The 24,086-nt window shown below is 45.1% G+C and overlaps 1 protein-coding gene across 3 annotated transcripts in view; it reads right to left on the bottom strand.

The window, feature by feature from the left end:
• The window catches only part of FAM83H (family with sequence similarity 83 member H), a 197,761-nt gene that overhangs the window by 38,604 nt on the left and 135,071 nt on the right, over window positions 1-24,086 (bottom strand). For all 3 annotated transcript variants that reach the window (XM_068238220.1, XM_068238222.1, XM_068238221.1), the window contains exon 2: window positions 18,271-18,759. In XM_068238220.1, coding sequence (XP_068094321.1) covers window positions 18,271-18,726 — 456 coding nt within the window. In that variant the 5' untranslated portion in view covers window positions 18,727-18,759. The remainder of the gene's footprint in view (window positions 1-18,270; window positions 18,760-24,086) is intronic.

The raw sequence follows: 24,086 nt of genomic DNA, 5'->3' as shown, positions 1-24,086 counted from the left end.
AACAGTGAGGCATGTATGAGGCAAGATATCAGCAGCAATAATAAGGGTAACAGTGAGGCATGTATGAGGCAAGATACCGGGAGCAATAATAAGGGTAACAGTGAGGCATGTATGAGGCAAGATACCAGGAGCAATAATAAGGGTAACAGTGAAGCGTGTATGAGGCAAGATACCAGGAGCAATAATAAGGGTAACAGTGAGGCATGTATGAGGCAAGATAGCAGCAGCAATAATAAGGGTAACAGTGAGGCATGTATGAGGCAAGATAGCAGGAGCAATAATAAGGGTAACAGTGAGGCATGTATGAGGCAAGATACCGGGAGCAATAATAAGGGTAAAAGTGAGGCATGTATGAGGCAAGGTACCAGGAGCAATAATAAGGGTAACAGTGAGGCATGTATGAGGCAAGATAGCAGCAGCAATAATAAGGGTAGCAGTGAGGCATGTATGGGGCAAGATACCAGCAGCAATAATAAGGGTAACAGTGAAGCGTGTATGAGGCAAGATACCAGGAGCAATAATAAGGGTAACAGTGAGGCATGTATGAGGCAAGATACCAGGAGCAATAATAAGGGTAACAGTGAGGCATGTATGAGGCAAGATAGCAGCAGCAATAATAAGGGTAACAGTGAGGCATGTATGAGGCAAGATAGCAGCAGCAATAATAAGGGTAACAGTGAGGGATGTATGAGGCAAGATACCAGCAGCAATAATAAGGGTAACAGTGAGGCATGTATGAGGCAAGATACCAGCAGCAATAATAAGGGTAACAGTGAAGCGTGTATGAGGCAAGATAGCAGGAGCAATAATAAGGGTAACAGTGAGGCATGTATGAGGCAAGATACCAGGAGCAATAATAAGGGTAACAGTGAGGCATGTATGAGGCAAGATACCAGGAGCAATAATAAGGGTAACAGTGAGGCATGTATGAGGCAAGATACCAGGAGCAATAATAAGGGTAACAGTGAAGCATGTATGAGGCAAGATACCAGCAGCAATAATAAGGGTAACAGTGAGGCATGTATGAGGCAAGATACCAGGAGCAATAATAAGGGTAACAGTGAGGCATGTATGAGGCAAGATACCAGGAGCAATAATAAGGGTAACAGTGAAGCATGTATGAGGCAAGATACCAGGAGCAATAATAAGGGTAACAGTGAGGCATGTATGAGGCAAGATACCAGGAGCAATAATAAGGGTAACAGTGAGGCATGTATGAGGCAAGGTACCAGGAGCAATAATAAGGGTAAAAGTGAGGCATGTATGAGGCAAGATACCAGCAGCAATAATAAGGGTAACAGTGAAGCGTGTATGAGGCAAGATACCAGGAGCAATAATAAGGGTAACAGTGAGGCATGTATGAGGCAAGATACCAGGAGCAATAATAAGGGTAACAGTGAGGCATGTATGAGGCAAGATAGCAGCAGCAATAATAAGGGTAACAGTGAGGCATGTATGAGGCAAGATACCAGGAGCAATAATAAGGGTAACAGTGAGGCATGTATGAGGCAAGATAGCAGCAGCAATAATAAGGGTAACAGTGAGGGATGTATGAGGCAAGATACCAGCAGCAATAATAAGGGTAACAGTGAAGCGTGTATGAGGCAAGATACCAGGAGCAATAATAAGGGTAACAGTGAGGCATGTATGAGGCAAGATACCAGGAGCAATAATAAGGGTAACAGTGAGGCATGTATGAGGCAAGATAGCAGCAGCAATAATAAGGGTAACAGTGAGGGATGTATGAGGCAAGATACCAGCAGCAATAATAAGGGTAACAGTGAAGCGTGTATGAGGCAAGATACCAGCAGCAATAATAAGGGTAACAGTGAGGCATGTATGAGGCAAGATACCAGGAGCAATAATAAGGGTAACAGTAAGGCATGTATGAGGCAAGATACCAGGAGCAATAATAAGGGTAACAGTGAGGCATGTATGAGGCAAGATACCAGGAGCAATAATAAGGGTAACAGTGAGGCATGTATGAGGCAAGATACCAGGAGCAATAATAAGGGTAACAGTGAAGCATGTATGAGGCAAGATACCAGGAGCAATAATAAGGGTAACAGTGAGGCATGTATGAGGCAAGATACCAGGAGCAATAATAAGGGTAACAGTGAGGCATGTATGAGGCAAGATACCAGGAGCAATAATAAGGGTAACAGTGAGGCATGTATGAGGCAAGGTACCAGGAGCAATAATAAGGGTAACAGTGAGGCATGTATGAGGCAAGATACCAGGAGCAATAATAAGGGTAACAGTGAGGCATGTATGAGGCAAGATACCAGGAGCAATAATAAGGGTAACAGTGAGGCATGTATGAGGCAAGATACCAGGAGCAATAATAAGGGTAACAGTGAGGCATGTATGAGGCAAGATACCAGGAGCAATAATAAGGGTAACAGTGAGGCATGTATGAGGCAAGATACCAGGAGCAATAATAAGGGTAACAGTGAGGCATGTATGAGGCAAGGTACCAGGAACAATAATAAGGGTAACAGTGAGGCATGTATGAGGCAAGATACCAGGAGCAATAATAAGGGTAACAGTGAGGCATGTATGAGGCAAGATACCAGGAGCAGTAATAAGGGTAACAGTGAGGCATGTATGAGGCAAGATAGCAGGAGCAATAATAAGGATAACAGTGAGGCATGTATGAGGCAAGATACCAGGAGCAATAATAAGGGTAACAGTGAGGCATGTATGAGGCAAGATACCAGGAGCAATAATAAGGGTAACAGTGAGGCATGTATGAGGCAAGATACCAGGAGCAATAATAAGGGTAACAGTGAGGCATGTATGAGGCAAGATACCAGGAGCAATAATAAGGGTAACAGTGAGGCATATATGAGGCAAGATAGCAGGAGCAATAATAAGGGTAACAGTGAGGCATGTATGAGGCAAGATAGCAGGAGCAATAATAAGGGTAACAGTGAGGCATGTATGAGGCAAGATACCGGGAGCAATAATAAGGGTAACAGTGAGGCATGTATAAGGCAAGATACCGGGAGCAATAATAAGGGTAACAGTGAGGCATGTATGAGGCAAGGTACCAGGAACAATAATAAGGGTAACAGTGAGGCATGTATGAGGCAAGATACCGGGAGCAATAATAAGGGTAACAGTGAGGCATGTATAAGGCAAGATACCGGGAGTAATAATAAGGGTAACAGTGAGGCATGTATGAGGCAAGGTACCAGGAACAATAATAAGGGTAACAGTGAGGCATGTATGAGGCAAGATACCAGGAGCAATAATAAGGGTAACAGTGAGGCATGTATGAGGCAAGATACCAGGAGCAATAATAAGGGTAACAGTGAGGCATGTATGAGGCAAGATACCAGGAGCAATAATAAGGGTAACAGTGAGGCATGTATGAGGCAAGATAGCAGCAGCAATAATAAGGGTAACAGTGAGGCATGTATGAGGCAAGATACCAGGAGCAATAATAAGGGTAACAGTGAGGCATGTAAGAGGCAAGATACCAGGAGCAATAATAAGGGTAACAGTGAGGCATGTATGAGGCAAGATACCGGGAGCAATAATAAGGGTAACAGTGAGGCATGTATGAGGCAAGATAGCGGGAGCAATAATAAGGGTAGCAGTGAGGCATGTATGAGGCAAGATAGCGGGAGCAATAATAAGGGTAACAGTGAGGCATGTAAGAGGCAAGATACCAGGAGCAATAATAAGGGTAACAGTGAGGCATGTATGAGGCAAGATACCAGGAGCAATAATAAGGGTAACAGTGAGGCATGTATGAGGCAAGATACCAGGAGCAATAATAAGGGTAACAGTGAGGCATGTATGAGGCAAGATACCAGGAGCAATAATAAGGGTAACAGTGAGGCATGTATGAGGCAAGATACCGGGAGCAATAATAAGGGTAACAGTGAGGCATGTATGAGGCAAGATAGCGGGAGCAATAATAAGGGTAACAGTGAGGCATGTATGAGGCAAGATAGCGGGAGCAATAATAAGGGTAACAGTGAGGCATGTATGAGGCAAGATAGCGGGAGCAATAATAAGGGTAACAGTGAGGCATGTATGAGGCAAGATAGCGGGAGCAATAATAAGGGTAACAGTGAGGCATGTATGAGGCAAGATAGCGGGAGCAATAATAAGGGTAACAGTGAGGCATGTATGAGGCAAGATACCAGGAGCAATAATAAGGGTAACAGTGAGGCATGTATGAGGCAAGATACCAGGAGCAATAATAAGGGTAACAGTGAGGCATGTATGAGGCAAGATACCAGGAGCAATAATAAGGGTAACAGTGAGGCATGTATGAGGCAAGATACCAGGAGCAATAATAAGGGTAACAGTGAGGCATGTATGAGGCAAGATACCGGGAGCAATAATAAGGGTAACAGTGAGGCATGTAGGAGGCAAGATACCAGGAGCAATAATAAGGGTAACAGTGAGGGATGTATGAGGCAAGATACCAGGAGCAATAATAAGGGTAGCAGTGAGGCATGTATGAGGCAAGATACCAGGAGCAATAATAAGGGTAACAGTGAGGCATGTATGAGGCAAGATACCAGGAGCAATAATAAGGGTAACAGTGAGGCATGTATGAGGCAAGATACCAGGAGCAATAATAAGGGTAACAGTGAGGCATGTATGAGGCAAGATAGCAGGAGCAATAATAAGGGTAACAGTGAGGCATGTATGAGGCAAGATAGCAGGAGCAATAATAAGGGTAACAGTGAGGCATGTATGAGGCAAGGTACCAGGAGCAATAATAAGGGTAACAGTGAGGCATGTATGAGGCAAGGTACCGGGAGCAATAATAAGGGTAACAGTGAGGCATGTATGAGGCAAGATACCGGGAGCAATAATAAGGGTAACAGTGAGGCATGTATGAGGCAAGATACCGGGAGCAATAATAAGGGTAACAGTGAGGCATGTATGAGGCAAGATACCGGGAGCAATAATAAGGGTAACAGTGAGGCATGTATGAGGCAAGATACCAGGAGCAATAATAAGGGTAACAGTGAGGCATGTATGAGGCAAGATACCAGGAGCAATAATAAGGGTAACAGTGAGGCATGTATGAGGCAAGATACCAGGAGCAATAATAAGGGTAACAGTGAGGCATGTATGAGGCAAGGTACCAGGAGCAACAATAAGAGTAACAGTGAGGCATGTATGAGGCAAGATACCAGGAGCAACAATAAGAGTAACAGTGAGGCATGTATGAGGCAAGATACCAGGAGCAATAATAAGGGTAACAGTGAGGCATGTATGAGGCAAGATACCAGGAGCAATAATAAGGGTAACAGTGAGGCATGTATGAGGCAAGATACCAGGAGCAATAATAAGGGTAACAGTGAGGCATGTATGAGGCAAGATACCAGGATCAATAATAAGGGTAACAGTGAGGCATGTATGAGGCAAGATACCAGGAGCAATAATAAGGGTAACAGTGAGGCATGTATGAGGCAAGATAGCAGGAGCAATAATAAGGGTAACAGTGAGGCATGTATGAGGCAAGATACCAGGAGCAATAATAAGGGTAACAGTGAGGCATGTATGAGGCAAGATACCAGGAGCAATAATAAGGGTAACAGTGAGGCATGTATGAGGCAAGATACCAGGAGCAATAATAAGGGTAACAGTGAGGCATGTATGAGGCAAGATACCAGGAGCAGTAATAAGGGTAACAGTGAGGCATGTATGAGGCAAGATACCAGGAGCAGTAATAAGGGTAGCAGTGAGGCATGTATGAGGCAAGATACCAGGAGCAATAATAAGGGTAACAGTGAGGCATGTATGAGGCAAGATACCAGGAGCAATAATAAGGGTAACAGTGAGGCATGTATGAGGCAAGATACCAGGAGCAATAATAAGGGTAACAGTGAGGCATGTATGAGGCAAGATACCAGGAGCAATAATAAGGGTAACAGTGAGGCATGTATGAGGCAAGATACCAGGAGCAATAATAAGGGTAACAGTGAGGCATGTATGAGGCAAGATACCAGGAGCAATAATAAGGGTAACAGTGAGGCATGTATGAGGCAAGATACCGGGAGCAATAATAAGGGTAACAGTGAGGCATGTATGAGGCAAGATAGCGGGAGCAATAATAAGGGTAACAGTGAGGCATGTATGAGGCAAGATAGCGGGAGCAATAATAAGGGTAACAGTGAGGCATGTATGAGGCAAGATAGCGGGAGCAATAATAAGGGTAACAGTGAGGCATGTATGAGGCAAGGTACCAGGAGCAATAATAAGGGTAACAGTGAGGCATGTATGAGGCAAGATACCAGGAGCACTAATAAGGGTAACAGTGAGGCATGTATGAGGCAAGATACCAGGAGCAATAATAAGGGTAACAGTGAGGCATGTAGGAGGCAAGATACCAGGAGCAATAATAAGGGTAGCAGTGAGGCATGTATGAGGCAAGATAGCAGCAGCAATAATAAGGGTAACAGTGAGGCATGTATGAGGCAAGATACCAGGAGCAATAATAAGGGTAGCAGTGAGGCATGTATGAGGCAAGATACCAGGAGCAATAATAAGGGTAACAGTGAGGCATGTATGAGGCAAGATACCAGGAGCACTAATAAGGGTAACAGTGAGGCATGTATGAGGCAAGATACCAGGAGCAATAATAAGGGTAACAGTGAGGCATGTAGGAGGCAAGATACCAGGAGCAATAATAAGGGTAGCAGTGAGGCATGTATGAGGCAAGATACCAGGAGCAATAATAAGGGTAACAGTGAGGCATGTATGAGGCAAGATAGCGGGAGCAATAATAAGGGTAACAGTGAGGCATGTATGAGGCAAGATAGCGGGAGCAATAATAAGGGTAACAGTGAGGCATGTATGAGGCAAGATAGCAGCAGCAATAATAAGGGTAACAGTGAGGCATGTATGAGGCAAGATACCAGGAGCAATAATAAGGGTAGCAGTGAGGCATGTATGAGGCAAGATACCAGGAGCAATAATAAGGGTAGCAGTGAGGCATGTATGAGGCAAGATACCAGGAGCAATAATAAGGGTAACAGTGAGGGATGTATGAGGCAAGATACCAGGAGCAATAATAAGGGTAGCAGTGAGGCATGTATGAGGCAAGATAGCAGCAGCAATAATAAGGGTAACAGTGAGGCATGTATGAGGCAAGATACCAGGAGCAATAATAAGGGTAGCAGTGAGGCATGTATGAGGCAAGATACCAGGAGCAATAATAAGGGTAACAGTGAGGCATGTATGAGGCAAGATACCAGGAGCAATAATAAGGGTAACAGTGAGGCATGTATGAGGCAAGATAGCAGGAGCAATAATAAGGGTAACAGTGAGGCATGTATGAGGCAAGATAGCGGGAGCAATAATAAGGGTAACAGTGAGGCATGTATGAGGCAAGATACCGGGAGCAATAATAAGGGTAACAGTGAGGCATGTATGAGGCAAGGTACCGGGAGCAATAATAAGGGTAACAGTGAGGCATGTATGAGGCAAGATACCGGGAGCAATAATAAGGGCAACAGTGAGGCATGTATGAGGCAAGGTACCGGGAGCAATAATAAGGGTAACAGTGAGGCATGTATGAGGCAAGGTACCAGGAGCAATAATAAGGGTAACAGTGAGGCATGTATGAGGCAAGGTACCAGGAGCAATAATAAGGGTAACAGTGAGGCATGTATGAGGCAAGATACCAGGAGCAATAATAAGGGTAACAGTGAGGCATGTATGAGGCAAGATACCAGGAGCAGTAATAAGGGTAGCAGTGAGGCATGTATGAGGCAAGATACCAGGAGCAATAATAAGGGTAGCAGTGAGGCATGTAAGAGGCAAGATACCAGGAGCAATAATAAGGGTAACAGTGAGGCATGTATGAGGCAAGATACCAGGAGCAATAATAAGGGTAACAGTGAGGCATGTATGAGGCAAGATACCAGGAGCAATAATAAGGGTAACAGTGAGGCATGTATGAGGCAAGATACCAGGAGCAATAATAAGGGTAACAGTGAGGCATGTATGAGGCAAGATACCAGGAGCAATAATAAGGGTAACAGTGAGGCATGTATGAGGCAAGATACCAGGAGCAATAATAAGGGTAACAGTGAGGCATGTATGAGGCAAGATACCGGGAGCAATAATAAGGGTAACAGTGAGGCATGTATGAGGCAAGATACCGGGAGCAATAATGAGGGTAACAGTGAGGCATGTATGAGGCAAGATACCGGGAGCAATAATAAGGGTAACAGTGAGGCATGTATGAGGCAAGATACCAGGAGCAATAATAAGGGTAACAGTGAGGCATGTATGAGGCAAGATACCAGGAGCAATAATAAGGGTAACAGTGAGGCATGTATGAGGCAAGATAGCAGGAGCAATAATAAGGGTAACAGTGAGGCATGTATGAGGCAAGGTACCAGGAGCAATAATAAGGGTAACAGTGAGGCATGTATGAGGCAAGATACCAGGAGCAATATTAAGGGTAACAGTGAGGCATGTATGAGGCAAGATACCAGGAGCAATAATAAGGGTAACAGTGAGGCATGTATGAGGCAAGATACCAGGAGCAATAATAAGGGTAACAGTGAGGCATGTAGGAGGCAAGATACCAGGAGCAATAATAAGGGTAACAGTGAGGGATGTATGAGGCAAGATACCAGGAGCAATAATAAGGGTAGCAGTGAGGCATGTATGAGGCAATATACCAGGAGCAATAATAAGGGTAACAGTGAGGCATGTATGAGGCAAGATACCAGGAGCAATAATAAGGGTAACAGTGAGGCATGTATGAGGCAAGATAGCAGGAGCAATAATAAGGGTAACAGTGAGGCATGTATGAGGCAAGATAGCAGGAGCAATAATAAGGGTAACAGTGAGGCATGTATGAGGCAAGATACCGGGAGCAATAATAAGGGTAACAGTGAGGCATGTATGAGGCAAGATACCGGGAGCAATAATAAGGGTAACAGTGAGGCATGTATGAGGCAAGGTACCGGGAGCAATAATAAGGGTAACAGTGAGGCATGTATGAGGCAAGATACCGGGAGCAATAATAAGGGTAACAGTGAGGCATGTATGAGGCAAGGTACCAGGAGCAATAATAAGGGTAACAGTGAGGCATGTATGAGGCAAGGTACCAGGAGCAATAATAAGGGTAACAGTGAGGCATGTATGAGGCAAGATACCAGGAGCAATAATAAGGGTAACAGTGAGGCATGTATGAGGCAAGATACCAGGAGCAATAATAAGGGTAACAGTGAGGCATGTATGAGGCAAGATACCAGGAGCAATAATAAGGGTAACAGTGAGGCATGTATGAGGCAAGATACCAGGAGCAATAATAAGGGTAACAGTGAGGCATGTATGAGGCAAGATACCAGGAGCAATAATAAGGGTAACAGTGAGGCATGTATGAGGCAAGATACCAGGAGCAATAATAAGGGTAACAGTGAGGCATGTATGAGGCAAGATACCGGGAGCAATAATAAGGGTAACAGTGAGGCATGTATGAGGCAAGATACCGGGAGCAATAATGAGGGTAACAGTGAGGCATGTATGAGGCAAGATACCGGGAGCAATAATAAGGGTAACAGTGAGGCATGTATGAGGCAAGATACCAGGAGCAATAATAAGGGTAACAGTGAGGCATGTATGAGGCAAGATACCAGGAGCAATAATAAGGGTAACAGTGAGGCATGTATGAGGCAAGATAGCAGGAGCAATAATAAGGGTAACAGTGAGGCATGTATGAGGCAAGGTACCAGGAGCAATAATAAGGGTAACAGTGAGGCATGTATGAGGCAAGATACCAGGAGCAATAATAAGGGTAACAGTGAGGCATGTATGAGGCAAGATACCAGGAGCAATAATAAGGGTAACAGTGAGGCATGTATGAGGCAAGATACCAGGAGCAATAATAAGGGTAACAGTGAGGCATGTAGGAGGCAAGATACCAGGAGCAATAATAAGGGTAACAGTGAGGGATGTATGAGGCAAGATACCAGGAGCAATAATAAGGGTAGCAGTGAGGCATGTATGAGGCAAGATACCAGGAGCAATAATAAGGGTAACAGTGAGGCATGTATGAGGCAAGATACCAGGAGCAATAATAAGGGTAACAGTGAGGCATGTATGAGGCAAGATACCAGGAGCAATAATAAGGGTAACAGTGAGGCATGTATGAGGCAAGATAGCAGGAGCAATAATAAGGGTAACAGTGAGGCATGTATGAGGCAAGATACCGGGAGCAATAATAAGGGTAACAGTGAGGCATGTATGAGGCAAGATACCGGGAGCAATAATAAGGGTAACAGTGAGGCATGTATGAGGCAAGGTACCGGGAGCAATAATAAGGGTAACAGTGAGGCATGTATGAGGCAAGATACCGGGAGCAATAATAAGGGTAACAGTGAGGCATGTATGAGGCAAGGTACCAGGAGCAATAATAAGGGTAACAGTGAGGCATGTATGAGGCAAGGTACCAGGAGCAATAATAAGGGTAACAGTGAGGCATGTATGAGGCAAGATACCTGGAGCAATAATAAGGGTAACAGTGAGGCATGTATGAGGCAAGATACCAGGAGCAATAATAAGGGTAACAGTGAGGCATGTATGAGGCAAGATACCAGGAGCAATAATAAGGGTAACAGTGAGGCATGTATGAGGCAAGATACCAGGAGCAATAATAAGGGTAACAGTGAGGCATGTATGAGGCAAGATACCAGGAGCAATAATAAGGGTAACAGTGAGGCATGTATGAGGCAAGATAGCAGGAGCAATAATAAGGGTAACAGTGAGGCATGTATGAGGCAAGATAGCAGGAGCAATAATAAGGGTAACAGTGAGGCATGTATGAGGCAAGATACCAGGAGCAATAATAAGGGTAACAGTGAGGCATGTATGTGGCAAGATACCAGGAGCAATAATAAGGGTAACAGTGAGGCATGTATGAGGCAAGATAGCAGCAGCAATAATAAGGGTAACAGTGAGGCATGTATGAGGCAAGATAGCAGGAGCAATAATAAGGGTAACAGTAAGGCATGTATGAGGCAAGATACCAGGAGCAATAATAAGGCTAACAGTGAGGCATGTATGAGGCAAGATAGCAGGAGCAATAATAAGGGTAACAGTGAGGCATGTATGAGGCAAGGTACCAGGAGCAATAATAAGGGTAACAGTGAGGCATGTATGAGGCAAGGTACCAGGAACAATAATAAGGGTAACAGTGAGGCATGTATGAGGCAAGATACCAGGAGCAATAATAAGGGTAACAGTGAGGCATGTATGAGGCAAGGTACCAGGAGCAATAATAAGGGTAACAGTGAGGCATGTATGAGGCAAGGTACCAGGAGCAATAATAAGGGTAACAGTGAGGCATGTATGAGGCAAGATACCAGGAGCAATAATAAGGGTAACAGTGAGGCATGTATGAGGCAAGATACCAGGAGCAATAATAAGGGTAACAGTGAGGCATGTATGAGGCAAGATACCAGGAGCAATAATAAGGGTAACAGTGAGGCATGTATGAGGCAAGATACCAGGAGCAATAATAAGGGTAACAGTGAGGCATGTATGAGGCAAGATACCAGGAGCAATAATAAGGGTAACAGTGAGGCATGTATGAGGCAAGATAGCAGGAGCAATAATAAGGGTAACAGTGAGGCATGTATGAGGCAAGATAGCAGGAGCAATAATAAGGGTAACAGTGAGGCATGTATGAGGCAAGATAGCGGGAGCAATAATAAGGGTAACAGTGAGGCATGTATGAGGCAAGATAGCAGCAGCAATAATAAGGGTAACAGTGAGGCATGTATGAGGCAAGATACCAGGAGCAATAATAAGGGTAGCAGTGAGGCATGTATGAGGCAAGATACCAGGAGCAATAATAAGGGTAGCAGTGAGGCATGTATGAGGCAAGATACCAGGAGCAATAATAAGGGTAACAGTGAGGGATGTATGAGGCAAGATACCAGGAGCAATAATAAGGGTAGCAGTGAGGCATGTATGAGGCAAGATAGCAGCAGCAATAATAAGGGTAACAGTGAGGCATGTATGAGGCAAGATACCAGGAGCAATAATAAGGGTAGCAGTGAGGCATGTATGAGGCAAGATACCAGGAGCAATAATAAGGGTAACAGTGAGGCATGTATGAGGCAAGATAGCAGGAGCAATAATAAGGGTAACAGTGAGGCATGTATGAGGCAAGATAGCAGGAGCAATAATAAGGGTAACAGTGAGGCATGTATGAGGCAAGATAGCGGGAGCAATAATAAGGGTAACAGTGAGGCATGTATGAGGCAAGATACCGGGAGCAATAATAAGGGTAACAGTGAGGCATGTATGAGGCAAGGTACCGGGAGCAATAATAAGGGTAACAGTGAGGCATGTATGAGGCAAGATACCGGGAGCAATAATAAGGGCAACAGTGAGGCATGTATGAGGCAAGGTACCGGGAGCAATAATAAGGGTAACAGTGAGGCATGTATGAGGCAAGGTACCAGGAGCAATAATAAGGGTAACAGTGAGGCATGTATGAGGCAAGGTACCAGGAGCAATAATAAGGGTAACAGTGAGGCATGTATGAGGCAAGATACCAGGAGCAATAATAAGGGTAACAGTGAGGCATGTATGAGGCAAGATACCAGGAGCAGTAATAAGGGTAGCAGTGAGGCATGTATGAGGCAAGATACCAGGAGCAATAATAAGGGTAGCAGTGAGGCATGTAAGAGGCAAGATACCAGGAGCAATAATAAGGGTAACAGTGAGGCATGTATGAGGCAAGATACCAGGAGCAATAATAAGGGTAACAGTGAGGCATGTATGAGGCAAGATACCAGGAGCAATAATAAGGGTAACAGTGAGGCATGTATGAGGCAAGATACCAGGAGCAATAATAAGGGTAACAGTGAGGCATGTATGAGGCAAGATACCAGGAGCAATAATAAGGGTAACAGTGAGGCATGTATGAGGCAAGATACCAGGAGCAATAATAAGGGTAACAGTGAGGCATGTATGAGGCAAGATACCGGGAGCAATAATAAGGGTAACAGTGAGGCATGTATGAGGCAAGATACCGGGAGCAATAATGAGTGTAACAGTGAGGCATGTATGAGGCAAGATACCGGGAGCAATAATAAGGGTAACAGTGAGGCATGTATGAGGCAAGATACCGGGAGCAATAATAAGGGTAACAGTGAGGCATGTATGAGGCAAGATACCGGGAGCAATAATAAGGGTAACAGTGAGGCATGTATGAGGCAAGATACCAGGAGCAATAATAAGGGTAACAGTGAGGCATGTATGAGGCAAGATACCAGGAGCAATAATAAGGGTAACAGTGAGGCATGTATGAGGCAAGATAGCAGGAGCAATAATAAGGGTAACAGTGAGGCATGTATGAGGCAAGGTACCAGGAGCAATAATAAGGGTAACAGTGAGGCATGTATGAGGCAAGATACCAGGAGCAATAATAAGGGTAACAGTGAGGCATGTATGAGGCAAGATACCAGGAGCAATAATAAGGGTAACAGTGAGGCATGTATGAGGCAAGATACCAGGAGCAATAATAAGGGTAACAGTGAGGCATGTAGGAGGCAAGATACCAGGAGCAATAATAAGGGTAACAGTGAGGGATGTATGAGGCAAGATACCAGGAGCAATAATAAGGGTAGCAGTGAGGCATGTATGAGGCAAGATACCAGGAGCAATAATAAGGGTAACAGTGAGGCATGTATGAGGCAAGATACCAGGAGCAATAATAAGGGTAACAGTGAGGCATGTATGAGGCAAGATAGCAGGAGCAATAATAAGGGTAACAGTGAGGCATGTATGAGGCAAGATAGCAGGAGCAATAATAAGGGTAACAGTGAGGCATGTATGAGGCAAGATACCGGGAGCAATAATAAGGGTAACAGTGAGGCATGTATGAGGCAAGATACCGGGAGCAATAATAAGGGTAACAGTGAGGCATGTATGAGGCAAGGTACCGGGAGCAATAATAAGGGTAACAGTGAGGCATGTATGAGGCAAGATACCGGGAGCAATAATAAGGGTAACAGTGAGGCATGTATGAGGCAAGGTACCGGGAGCAATAATAAGGGTAACAGTGAGGCATGTATGAGGCAAGGTACCAGGAGCAATAATAAGGGTAACAGTGAGGCATGTATGAGGCAAGGTACCAGGAGAAATAATAAGGGTAACAGTGAGGCATGTATGAGGCAAGATACCAGGAGCAATAATAAGGGTAACAGTGAGGCATGTATGAGGCAAGATACCAGGAGCAATAATAAGGGTAACAGTGAGGCATGTATGAGGCAAGATACCAGGAGCAATAATAAGGGTAACAGTGAGGCATGTATGAGGCAAGATACCAGGAGCAATAATAAGGGTAACAGTGAGGCATGTATGAGGCAAGATACCAGGAGCAATAATAAGGGTAACAGTGAGGCATGTATGAGGCAAGATAGCAGGAGCAATAATAAGGGTAACAGTGAGGCATGTATGAGGCAAGATAGCAGGAGCAATAATAAGGGTAACAGTGAGGCATGTATGAGGCAAGATACCAGGAGCAATAATAAGGGTAACAGTGAGGCATGTATGTGGCAAGATACCAGGAGCAATAATAAGGGTAACAGTGAGGCATGTATGAGGCAAGATAGCAGCAGCAATAATAAGGGTAACAGTGAGGCATGTATGAGGCAAGATACCAGGAGCAATAATAAGGGTAACAGTGAGGCATGTATGAGGCAAGATAGCAGGAGCAATAATAAGGGTAACAGTGAGGCATGTATGAGGCAAGATACCAGGAGCAATAATAAGGGTAACAGTGAGGCATGTATGAGGCAAGATAGCAGGAGCAATAATAAGGGTAACAGTGAGGCATGTATGAGGCAAGGTACCAGGAGCAATAATAAGGGTAACAGTGAGGCATGTATGAGGCAAGGTACCAGGAACAATAATAAGGGTAACAGTGAGGCATGTATGAGGCAAGATACCAGGAGCAATAATAAGGGTAACAGTGAGGCATGTATGAGGCAAGGTACCAGGAGCAATAATAAGGGTAACAGTGAGGCATGTATGAGGCAAGGTACCAGGAGCAATAATAAGGGTAACAGTGAGGCATGTATGAGGCAAGATACCAGGAGCAATAATAAGGGTAACAGTGAGGCATGTATGAGGCAAGATACCAGGAGCAATAATAAGGGTAACAGTGAGGCATGTATGAGGCAAGATACCAGGAGCAATAATAAGGGTAACAGTGAGGCATGTATGAGGCAAGATACCAGGAGCAATAATAAGGGTAACAGTGAGGCATGTATGAGGCAAGATACCAGGAGCAATAATAAGGGTAACAGTGAGGCATGTATGAGGCAAGATACCAGGAGCAATAATAAGGGTAACAGTGAGGCATGTATGAGGCAAGATACCAGGAGCAATAATAAGGGTAACAGTGAGGCATGTATGAGGCAAGATACCAGGAGCAATAATAAGGGTAACAGTGAGGCATGTATGAGGCAAGATAGCAGGAGCAATAATAAGGGTAACAGTGAGGCATGTATGAGGCAAGATAGCAGGAGCAATAATAAGGGTAACAGTGAGGCATGTATGAGGTAAGATAGCAGGAGCAATAATAAGGGTAACAGTGAGGCATGTATGAGGCAAGATAGCAGGAGCAATAATAAGGGTAACAGTGAGGCATGTATGAGGCAAGATACCAGCAGCAATAATAAGGGTAACAGTGAGGCATGTATGAGGCAAGATACCGGGAGCAGTAATAAGGGTAACAGTGAGGCATGTATGAGGCAAGATACCGGGAGCAGTAATAAGGGTAGCACTGAGGCATGTATGAGGCAAGATACCAGGAGCAGTAATAAGGGTAACAGTGAGGCATGTATGAGGCAAGATACCAGGAGCAATAATAAGGGTAACAGTGAGGCATGTATGAGGCAAGATACCAGCAGCAATAATAAGGGTAACAGTGAGGCATGTATGAGGCAAGATATCAGGAGCAATAATAAGGGTAACAGTGAGGCATGTATGAGGCAAGATACCAGGAGCAATAATAAGGGTAACAGTGAGGCATGTATGAGGCAAGATACCAGCAGCAATAATAAGGGTAACAGTGAGGCATGTATGAGGCAAGATACCAGCAGCAATAATAAGGGTAACAGTGAGGCATGTATGAGGCAAGATACCAGCAGCAATAATAAGGGTAACAGTGAGGCATGTATGAGGCAAGATACCAGGAGCAATAATAAGGGTAACAGTGAGGCATGTATGAGGCAAGATAGCAGCAGCAATAATAAGGGTAACAGTGAGGCATGTATGAGGCAAGATACCAGCAGCAATAATAAGGGTAACAGTGAGGCATGTATGAGGCAAGATACCAGGAGCAATAATAAGGGTAACAGTGAGGCATGTATGAGGCAAGATACCAGGAGCAATAATAAGGGTAACAGTGAGGCATGTATGAGGCAAGATAGCAGGAGCAATAATAAGGGTAACAGTGAGGCATGTATGAGGCAAGATACCGGGAGCAATAATAAGGGTAACAGTGAGGCATGTATGAGGCAAGATAGCAGGAGCAATAATAAGGGTAACAGTGAGGCATGTATGAGGCAAGATACCAGGAGCAATAATAAGGGTAACAGTGAGGCATGTATGAGGCAAGATACCAGGAGCAATAATAAGGGTAACAGTGAGGCATGTATGAGGCAAGATACCAGGAGCAGTAATAAGGGTAGCAGTGAGGCATGTATGAGGCAAGATACCAGGAGCAGTAATAAGGGTAACAGTGAGGCATGTATGAGGCAAGATACCAGGAGCAATAATAAGGGTAACAGTGAGGCATGTATGAGGCAAGATACCAGCAGCAATAATAAGGGTAACAGTGAGGCATGTATGAGGCAAGATACCAGGAGCAATAATAAGGGTAACAGTGAGGCATGTATGAGGCAAGATACCAGGAGCAATAATAAGGGTAACAGTGAGGCATGTATGAGGCAAGATACCAGGAGCAATAATAAGGGTAACAGTGAGGCATGTATGAGGCAAGATAGCAGCAGCAATAATAAGGGTAACAGTGAGGCATGTATGAGGCAAGATACCAGGAGCAATAATAAGGGTAACAGTGAGGCATGTATGAGGCAAGATAGCAGCAGCAATAATAAGGGTAACAGTGAGGCATGTATGAGGCAAGATAGCAGCAGCAATAATAAGGGTAACAGTGAGGCATGTATGAGGCAAGATACCAGGAGCAATAATAAGGGTAACAGTGAGGCATGTATGAGGCAAGATACCGGGAGCAATAATAAGGGTAACAGTGAGGCATGTATGAGGCAAGATAGCAGGAGCAATAATAAGGGTAACAGTGAGGGATGTATGAGGCAAGATACCAGGAGCAATAATAAGGGTAACAGTGAGGCATGTATGAGGCAAGATAGCAGCAGCAATAATAAGGGTAACAGTGAGGCATGTATGAGGCAAGATACCAGCAGCAATAATAAGGGTAACAGTGAGGCATGTATGAGGCAAGATACCGGGAGCAATAATAAGGGTAACAGTGAGGCATGTATGAGGCAAGATACCAGGAGCAATAATAAGGGTAACAGTGAGGCATGTATGAGGCAAGATAGCAGCAGCAATTAACCCTGCGTGATCTGCATGCACCTCCCCCACACTGTGCTAATACCAGCACATTACCAGCAGAGTGCTGGAAGCATGCCTGCAGATCATTAGGGGTTAAAGCGCACCTCAACTCAGAACTTCTCTGCTCTATAAGATAAGCAACAGCATAATAAGCTTTACAGAGAAACATTTCTTTGTTACAGCTGATACAAATCCTGCAATAAATCTGCAGTGTGTCTACTTCCTGCTTTCATGGAAGCAGACATAGGGTTAACATCCTGTGCTTTCAAATGAGCTTATCTGCCATGGCATGGCAGCTGAGAGATTAAATTACAGTGGTGATTAGTCACAGAGGAGAGGGAATTAGACAGGCTAAACTCTCTATATACATACAGGGTGTATTCCTCTCTGTTTTCCTTCTGTCCTGTGCTAGAGTACAGGTCCACTTTAATTGCTTCAGGTATCTTGTCTCAGTGCCTATGGCGGCCAAGCATCTGACTCAAGCAGGCGGACACAATATGGACGGCATTATTATTATTATTATATTACGATCATTATTTTTATATACTTATTGTTGTTATTATATTACTATATAAATACATAGTAATAATAATGGTCAGTGTGCCTCCCTACAGCGCCCTCTGGAGGCCCCTAGCAGCAGCTGCGCTGTGTCCTTCTTACCTGCTGTGCTGAGCGGATCATCCTGCGCACTTCCTCCTTGATGGTGGGACTTTCGGGGGGCGGGGGATGGATAAGGGTGGTGACCTCGGTCCCCTGGAAGCCATAGATGGTTGGCCAGCCGAGGTCCAGCTCAGGGGCAGCGGTGTCGGAGTGCATGGGCCAGTAGGTCCCCGAGGAGCCTTCGCCATCATCCTCGGTCCCATAGACAGAGTCCGCATACAGGCTCTCCTGGGTAGCCTCTGGGGGGCGCTGTAGGGACTTGCCAATGTAGTCCACCTCCGAGGGGCATAAAAAGTCAGGAAGCCCCTCCTCCGACAGGAAGCGCTCGTAGCCCTCCGGACCCTCCTCTGTCAGTAGGTCTATGGCAATGCGGTAATACTCCTTGTAGTGCGGGGGGAGGTAGTTGGGGTCCAGCGGGTTGTCCCCTTGGGAGGAGCTCTGAGAGCGGCGGGCCATGGCTCTGCACCAGAGAGAGGGGAGCGAGGGAACCTGCAAGAGAAATCACCAGAATTACTACCAGAGTACGGCAGACAGGAGAACTAACAGTATTAGCGTGACTCACACAGGAGAACTAACAGTCCCAGCAAGCCTCACACAGTAGAACAGAGGTGCCAGCAGGATAAAAGCGGATAAAAACTTTAACATTTGCTGGGAGGAAGCGGTGGACTTACCTCCGGAAAGCAGACACGAAAGACTGTCTGAATAGCAGCAATCACATTTATTAAATAGTACCCCAAAAAAGTGCAACGCGTTTCGCAGGCCCAGCCCGCTTCATCAGGCAATAAACGTGGGGACAAAACAGAATTTCGGCAATAGCAGGTGTAGCGCCACTGAGGCCAGACTTCAGGTTCTGGCCATAACATATATTAAGTATTGTAAGAACATATAGGAGAGCGTTGTACAGACACTATCATCTACTGTTCAGCCACTGAAGCCGACAACTGTGTCTGACTCTGTTACTTCAGCAGCTCTCCTCTTGTGGGTAATGGAATATTTCACCGATTCCAATCCCGGCACACGTTATCATTGTATGTAATCATGGCACACACAGCCCTCTGTACCTCCCCAGACACACGCGGCTCTCTCTGGGCAATCTCTACAAATGACTTGCAGCTTCACTTGGAAGACTTTGGTGAGGCTCTGCGGGAGAATTTAGGTTTGGCCACAGTAAAATATTTATTTAGAAGGCCAATTAATCTTTTATAACAGTTTGTAATGTTTTATAAACTTCCCAGCCAGAAATCAGGACATTCCTCTCGGCTTACATCTCTGCAGCCACACCCGACCCAAAATATTGCCACTTCCATCAATTCCTCGAAGTACAGCTCAATCAACAGTGATGGGCCAAATATCACATTTTGGATTCGCAAAAGTCACGAATCTTGCAAACTGTGCGACCCTCCATAGACTTCAATGGACAAGCGAATTCTAAAACCTTCAAGGACTGTTTCCGGCCACAAAAGTGATGGAAAAGTAGTTTCAAACGCTCTAACACCTGGACTGTGGCATGCCAAAGGGGGGTCTAACACCTGGACTGTGGCATGCCGGAGGGGGGTCTAACACCTGGACTGTGGCATGCCGGAGGGGGGTCTAACACCTGGACTGTGGCATGCCGGAGGGGGGTCTAACACCTGGACTGTGGCATGCTGGAGGGGGGGTCTAACACCTGGACTGTGGCATGCCAAAGGGGGGTCTAACACCTGGATTGTGGCATGCCGGAGGGGGGTCTAACACCTAGACTGTGGCATGCCGGAGGGGGGTCTAACACCTGGACTGTGGCATGCCGGAGGGGGGTCTAACACCTGGACTGTGGCATGCCGGAGGGGGGTCTAACACCTGGACTGTGGCATGCCGGAGGGGGGTCTAACACCTGGACTGTGGCAAGCCGGAGGGGGGTCTAACACCTGGACTGTGGCATTCCGGAGGGGGGTCTAACACCTGGACTGTGGCATGTCGGAGGGGGGGTCTAACACCTGGACTGTGGCATGCCGGAGGGGGGTCGAACACCTGGACTGTGGCAAGCCGGAGGGGGGTCTAACACCTGGACTGTGGCATGCCGGAGGGGGGTCTAACACCTGGACTGTGGCATGCCGGAGGGGGGTCTAACACCTGGGCTGTGGCATGCCGGAGGGGGATCCATGTCAAAAGTACCACCAAAAACTACGGAGCTGAGTCAGGTTTTAAATTGATAAAGGGCAGAAATGACAGTACATTCCCACATTGGAGGAATAAAGGGCTGCTTTTAAATGTCCAGAGTGGTAATGTAAGGTTCATGCCCGCTTCCCACTGACAGACTAAACGCCACGTTTATCGAGATTGAGCGCTAACAGGTCTGTAAGGTGTGTGGTGGTGCATGTGCGCTCGGACCAGCGTGGCGTGTAGCAGAGGCCAGGATGGGAAGTTATTCATGGGATATTAGAATAGTACCAAGCAGACTGGCTCAGTGTACAGCCTCATTTGGTTTTTTAGCCTGCTTGTGAACTCCTCCATGCTAACTAGTTACGTGACCACCACGCAGCCACGCCAGATTGAGCGCTAACAGGTCTGGAGTGTGACACTGGTCAGTGACACTGAGATGCAGTGACTTAGCTCTGCACAGGTATGTATAGGTTAGGTTAGGTTAGGTATAGGTTAGGCCAGACTATGCCATGACTATACACATTTTACCCAAAAAATTGAAAGTTTTTTTTAAGAAAAGCGATGTTTGTTGCACCCCTGGTGAGTGACACTGACAAGCAGAGCCATTCATTGAATCACAAGTTGAAATGGGCGCTGCTATTCCGCCAATGCATTTATCGGCTATATCAGTCAGTCCCGGCGCAGACTGTGTAATATGGGCGCATTTCACGGCTATCAGGTTTTAACCTCCTGGGTGATAATCCCGAGCTGAGCTCGGGGTATGTCGCGCAGGAGGAGTTCTCAGGCCCTGGTGGGCCGATTTGCATAATTTTTTTTTTGTTACACGCAGCTAGTGCTTTGCTAGCTGCGTGTAACTTCCGATCGCCGCCGATCCGCCGCTACCCGCCGTGCCGCGCAGCCCCCCCCCCCCCCCCCCCCCCAGACCCCTTGCGCAGCCTGGCCAATCAGTGCCAGGCAGCGCTGAGGGGTGGATCGGGACTCCCTCTGACGTCACGACGTCCATGACGTCATCCCGCCCCGTCGCCATGGCGACCGGGGAAGCCCAGCAGGAAGTCCTGTTCTGAACGGGAATTCCTGCTTACTCTGATCGCCTAAGGCGATCGGAGTGGGTGTGGGGATGCCGCTGCGCAGCGGCTATCATGTAGCGAGCCCTGGGCTCGCTACATGATTTAAAAAATATTTTTTTTTTTAAAAAAGTGCTGCGCCCCCTCCTGGGCGACGTAATTGTATCGCCCAGAGGGTTAATGTGTTTTTGTTTGCGGCTGTGGCTCAGAAAGAACATTTTTTAAACAACTTTTGGTTATAAAGATTAGTCTCATACTTTGCGGCTGTTTGCTGCTGCTTAGATCGCATTTGTCGCATATTCATAGCCTCAGTACCATACATCTAAAATAGCTGAACAGCATTCTCACTCCTTCACCTGCGGTTATAAAGAATGCTGCTAATCTTTGTAAATACATCATTTAAAAAGAGACACCTATTCAACTTGCGCAGCGGAGAAATATGGTATTTAGTATAGACAGAAGCAGCATACATTTAGACCAGTTGCCTGGCGCATTTCCACTTGCGCAGCGGAGAAGTAAAGCTCATTGCTGATAAACAGTAGCATCAAATGAAAACGTAACAGATGTAGATCCAGATCTGTCTGCCCCTCTGTTTCTCCTTCAGTGATCCTATCCCGCGGGATCCACAGGCCAGCTTGCCCCGCAACCTCCTCATCTCCTGCTAAGCTATCAATGTATAGAGTACAGTATGTACATACACTTGTGTTCAAAATTATTCAACCCCCACTGACATGGAGTGTTTTGGCCAGTTTGACGTTGATTTTGATCATTTCAGTCATCTTGTTTATAATTAAATTAAAGAGGCACTTGTAAGTCAGACACATATAACATAACATTTATAATGAAATAACCACAAATGTCTTTTCTGTGCTCACATCATTATCAGTTTTATCCAACCCCCAAGTGACATTCATTCTTAGTATTTTAGTACAACATCCTTTTCCAGTTATAACAGCTTTTACACGTGAAGCATAGCTTGCCACAAGTGTCTTGCAGCCATCTGCGGGTATCTTAGGCCATTCTTCATGGGAAAAGCCTCCAGTTCAGTCACATTCTTAGGCTTGTGCGCTGCAACTGCTTTCTTTATGTCCCACCAGAGGTTCTCAATCGGATTTAAGTCTGGTGACTGCGATGGCCACTCCCAAATGTTCCAGCCTGTAATCTGCAACCATGCTCTAGTGGACTTGGAGGTATGCTTGGGATCATTGTCCTGTTGAAAGGTCCAACGTCTCCCAAGCCTCAGGTTTGTGACGGACTGCATCACATTTTCTTCCAATATCTCCCGGTACGGAAGAGAATTCATGGTACCTTGCACACGCTGAAGCTTCCCTGTACCTGCAGAAGCAAAACAGACCCATAGCATGATTGACCCCCCGCCATGCTTCACAGTAGGCAAGGTGTTCTTTTCTTCATAGGCCTTGTTCTTCCTCCTCCAAACATAGCGTTGATCCATGGGCCCAAATAGTTCTAATTTGGTTTCATCAGTCCACAGAACACTATCCCAAAACATTTGTGGTAGTGTTCTGTGCCAAGCTATGCTTCAGGTTTACAAGCTGCTATAACTGGAAAAGGATGTTGTACTAAGTACTAAGAATGAATGGCACTTGGGGGTTGTATAAAACTGATAATGATGTGAGCACAGAAAAGACATTTGTGGTTATTTCATTATAAATAGTATGTTATATTTGTCTGACTTACAAGTTCTCCTTTGATTTAATTGTAAACCAGATGACTGAAATGATCAAAATCAATGTCAAAGTGGCCAAAACACTCACCATGTCAGTGGGGGTTGGATCATTTTGAACACAACTGTAGATACAGAGTTGGTTGTAACAGTTGTAAATAAAGCTGTGCTAAAGATAGAGCAGGAGATCCTGTGTCTCAGTGGTAGTGACTAGGGCTGCTATGCAAAAGTTGTAGGCTTTGATGCTGATCTAGCTACGTTTTGTTTTAAGTTTTATTTTAGTGCTTAACCCATTCGCGTTCCGTCGTTTTCACTTGAGCAATGTTCACCTCCCATTCATTAGCCTATAACTTTATCACTACTTATCACAATGAACTGATCTATATCTTGTTTTTTCCGCCACCAATTAGGCTTTCTTTGGGGGGTACATTTTGCTAAGAGCCACTTTACTGTAAACGCATTTTAACTGGAAGAATAAGAAAAAAATGGAAAAATTCATTATTTCGCAGTTTTCAGCCATTATAGTTTTAAAATAATACATGCCTCCATAATTAAAACTCACGTATTGTATTTGCCCATATGTCCCGGTTATTACACCGTTAAAATTATGTTCCTATCACATTGTATGGCGACAATATTTTATTTGGAAATAAAGGTGCATTTTTTTCCGTTTTGCATCTATCACTATTTACAAGTTTAAAATAAAATAAAAAATATAGAAATATTTCATCTTTACATTGATATTTAAAAAGTTTAGACCCTTAGGTAAATATTTACATGTTTTGTTTTTTTTTATTGTAATGTTTTGTTTTGTTTTTTATATTAAGCATTTTATTTGGGTAGTTTTGGGAGAGTGGGATGTAATTAATAGGTTTAAAATGTAAATGTGTGTTGATTTTAATTTTTTTTTACTTTTGGTTGTAGTATTA

Source organism: Hyperolius riggenbachi, chromosome 5 (assembly GCF_040937935.1).
Source record: "Hyperolius riggenbachi isolate aHypRig1 chromosome 5, aHypRig1.pri, whole genome shotgun sequence".
NCBI lineage: Eukaryota > Metazoa > Chordata > Amphibia > Anura > Hyperoliidae > Hyperolius > Hyperolius riggenbachi.
This window is presented reverse-complemented; position numbering and strand designations above follow the sequence as displayed.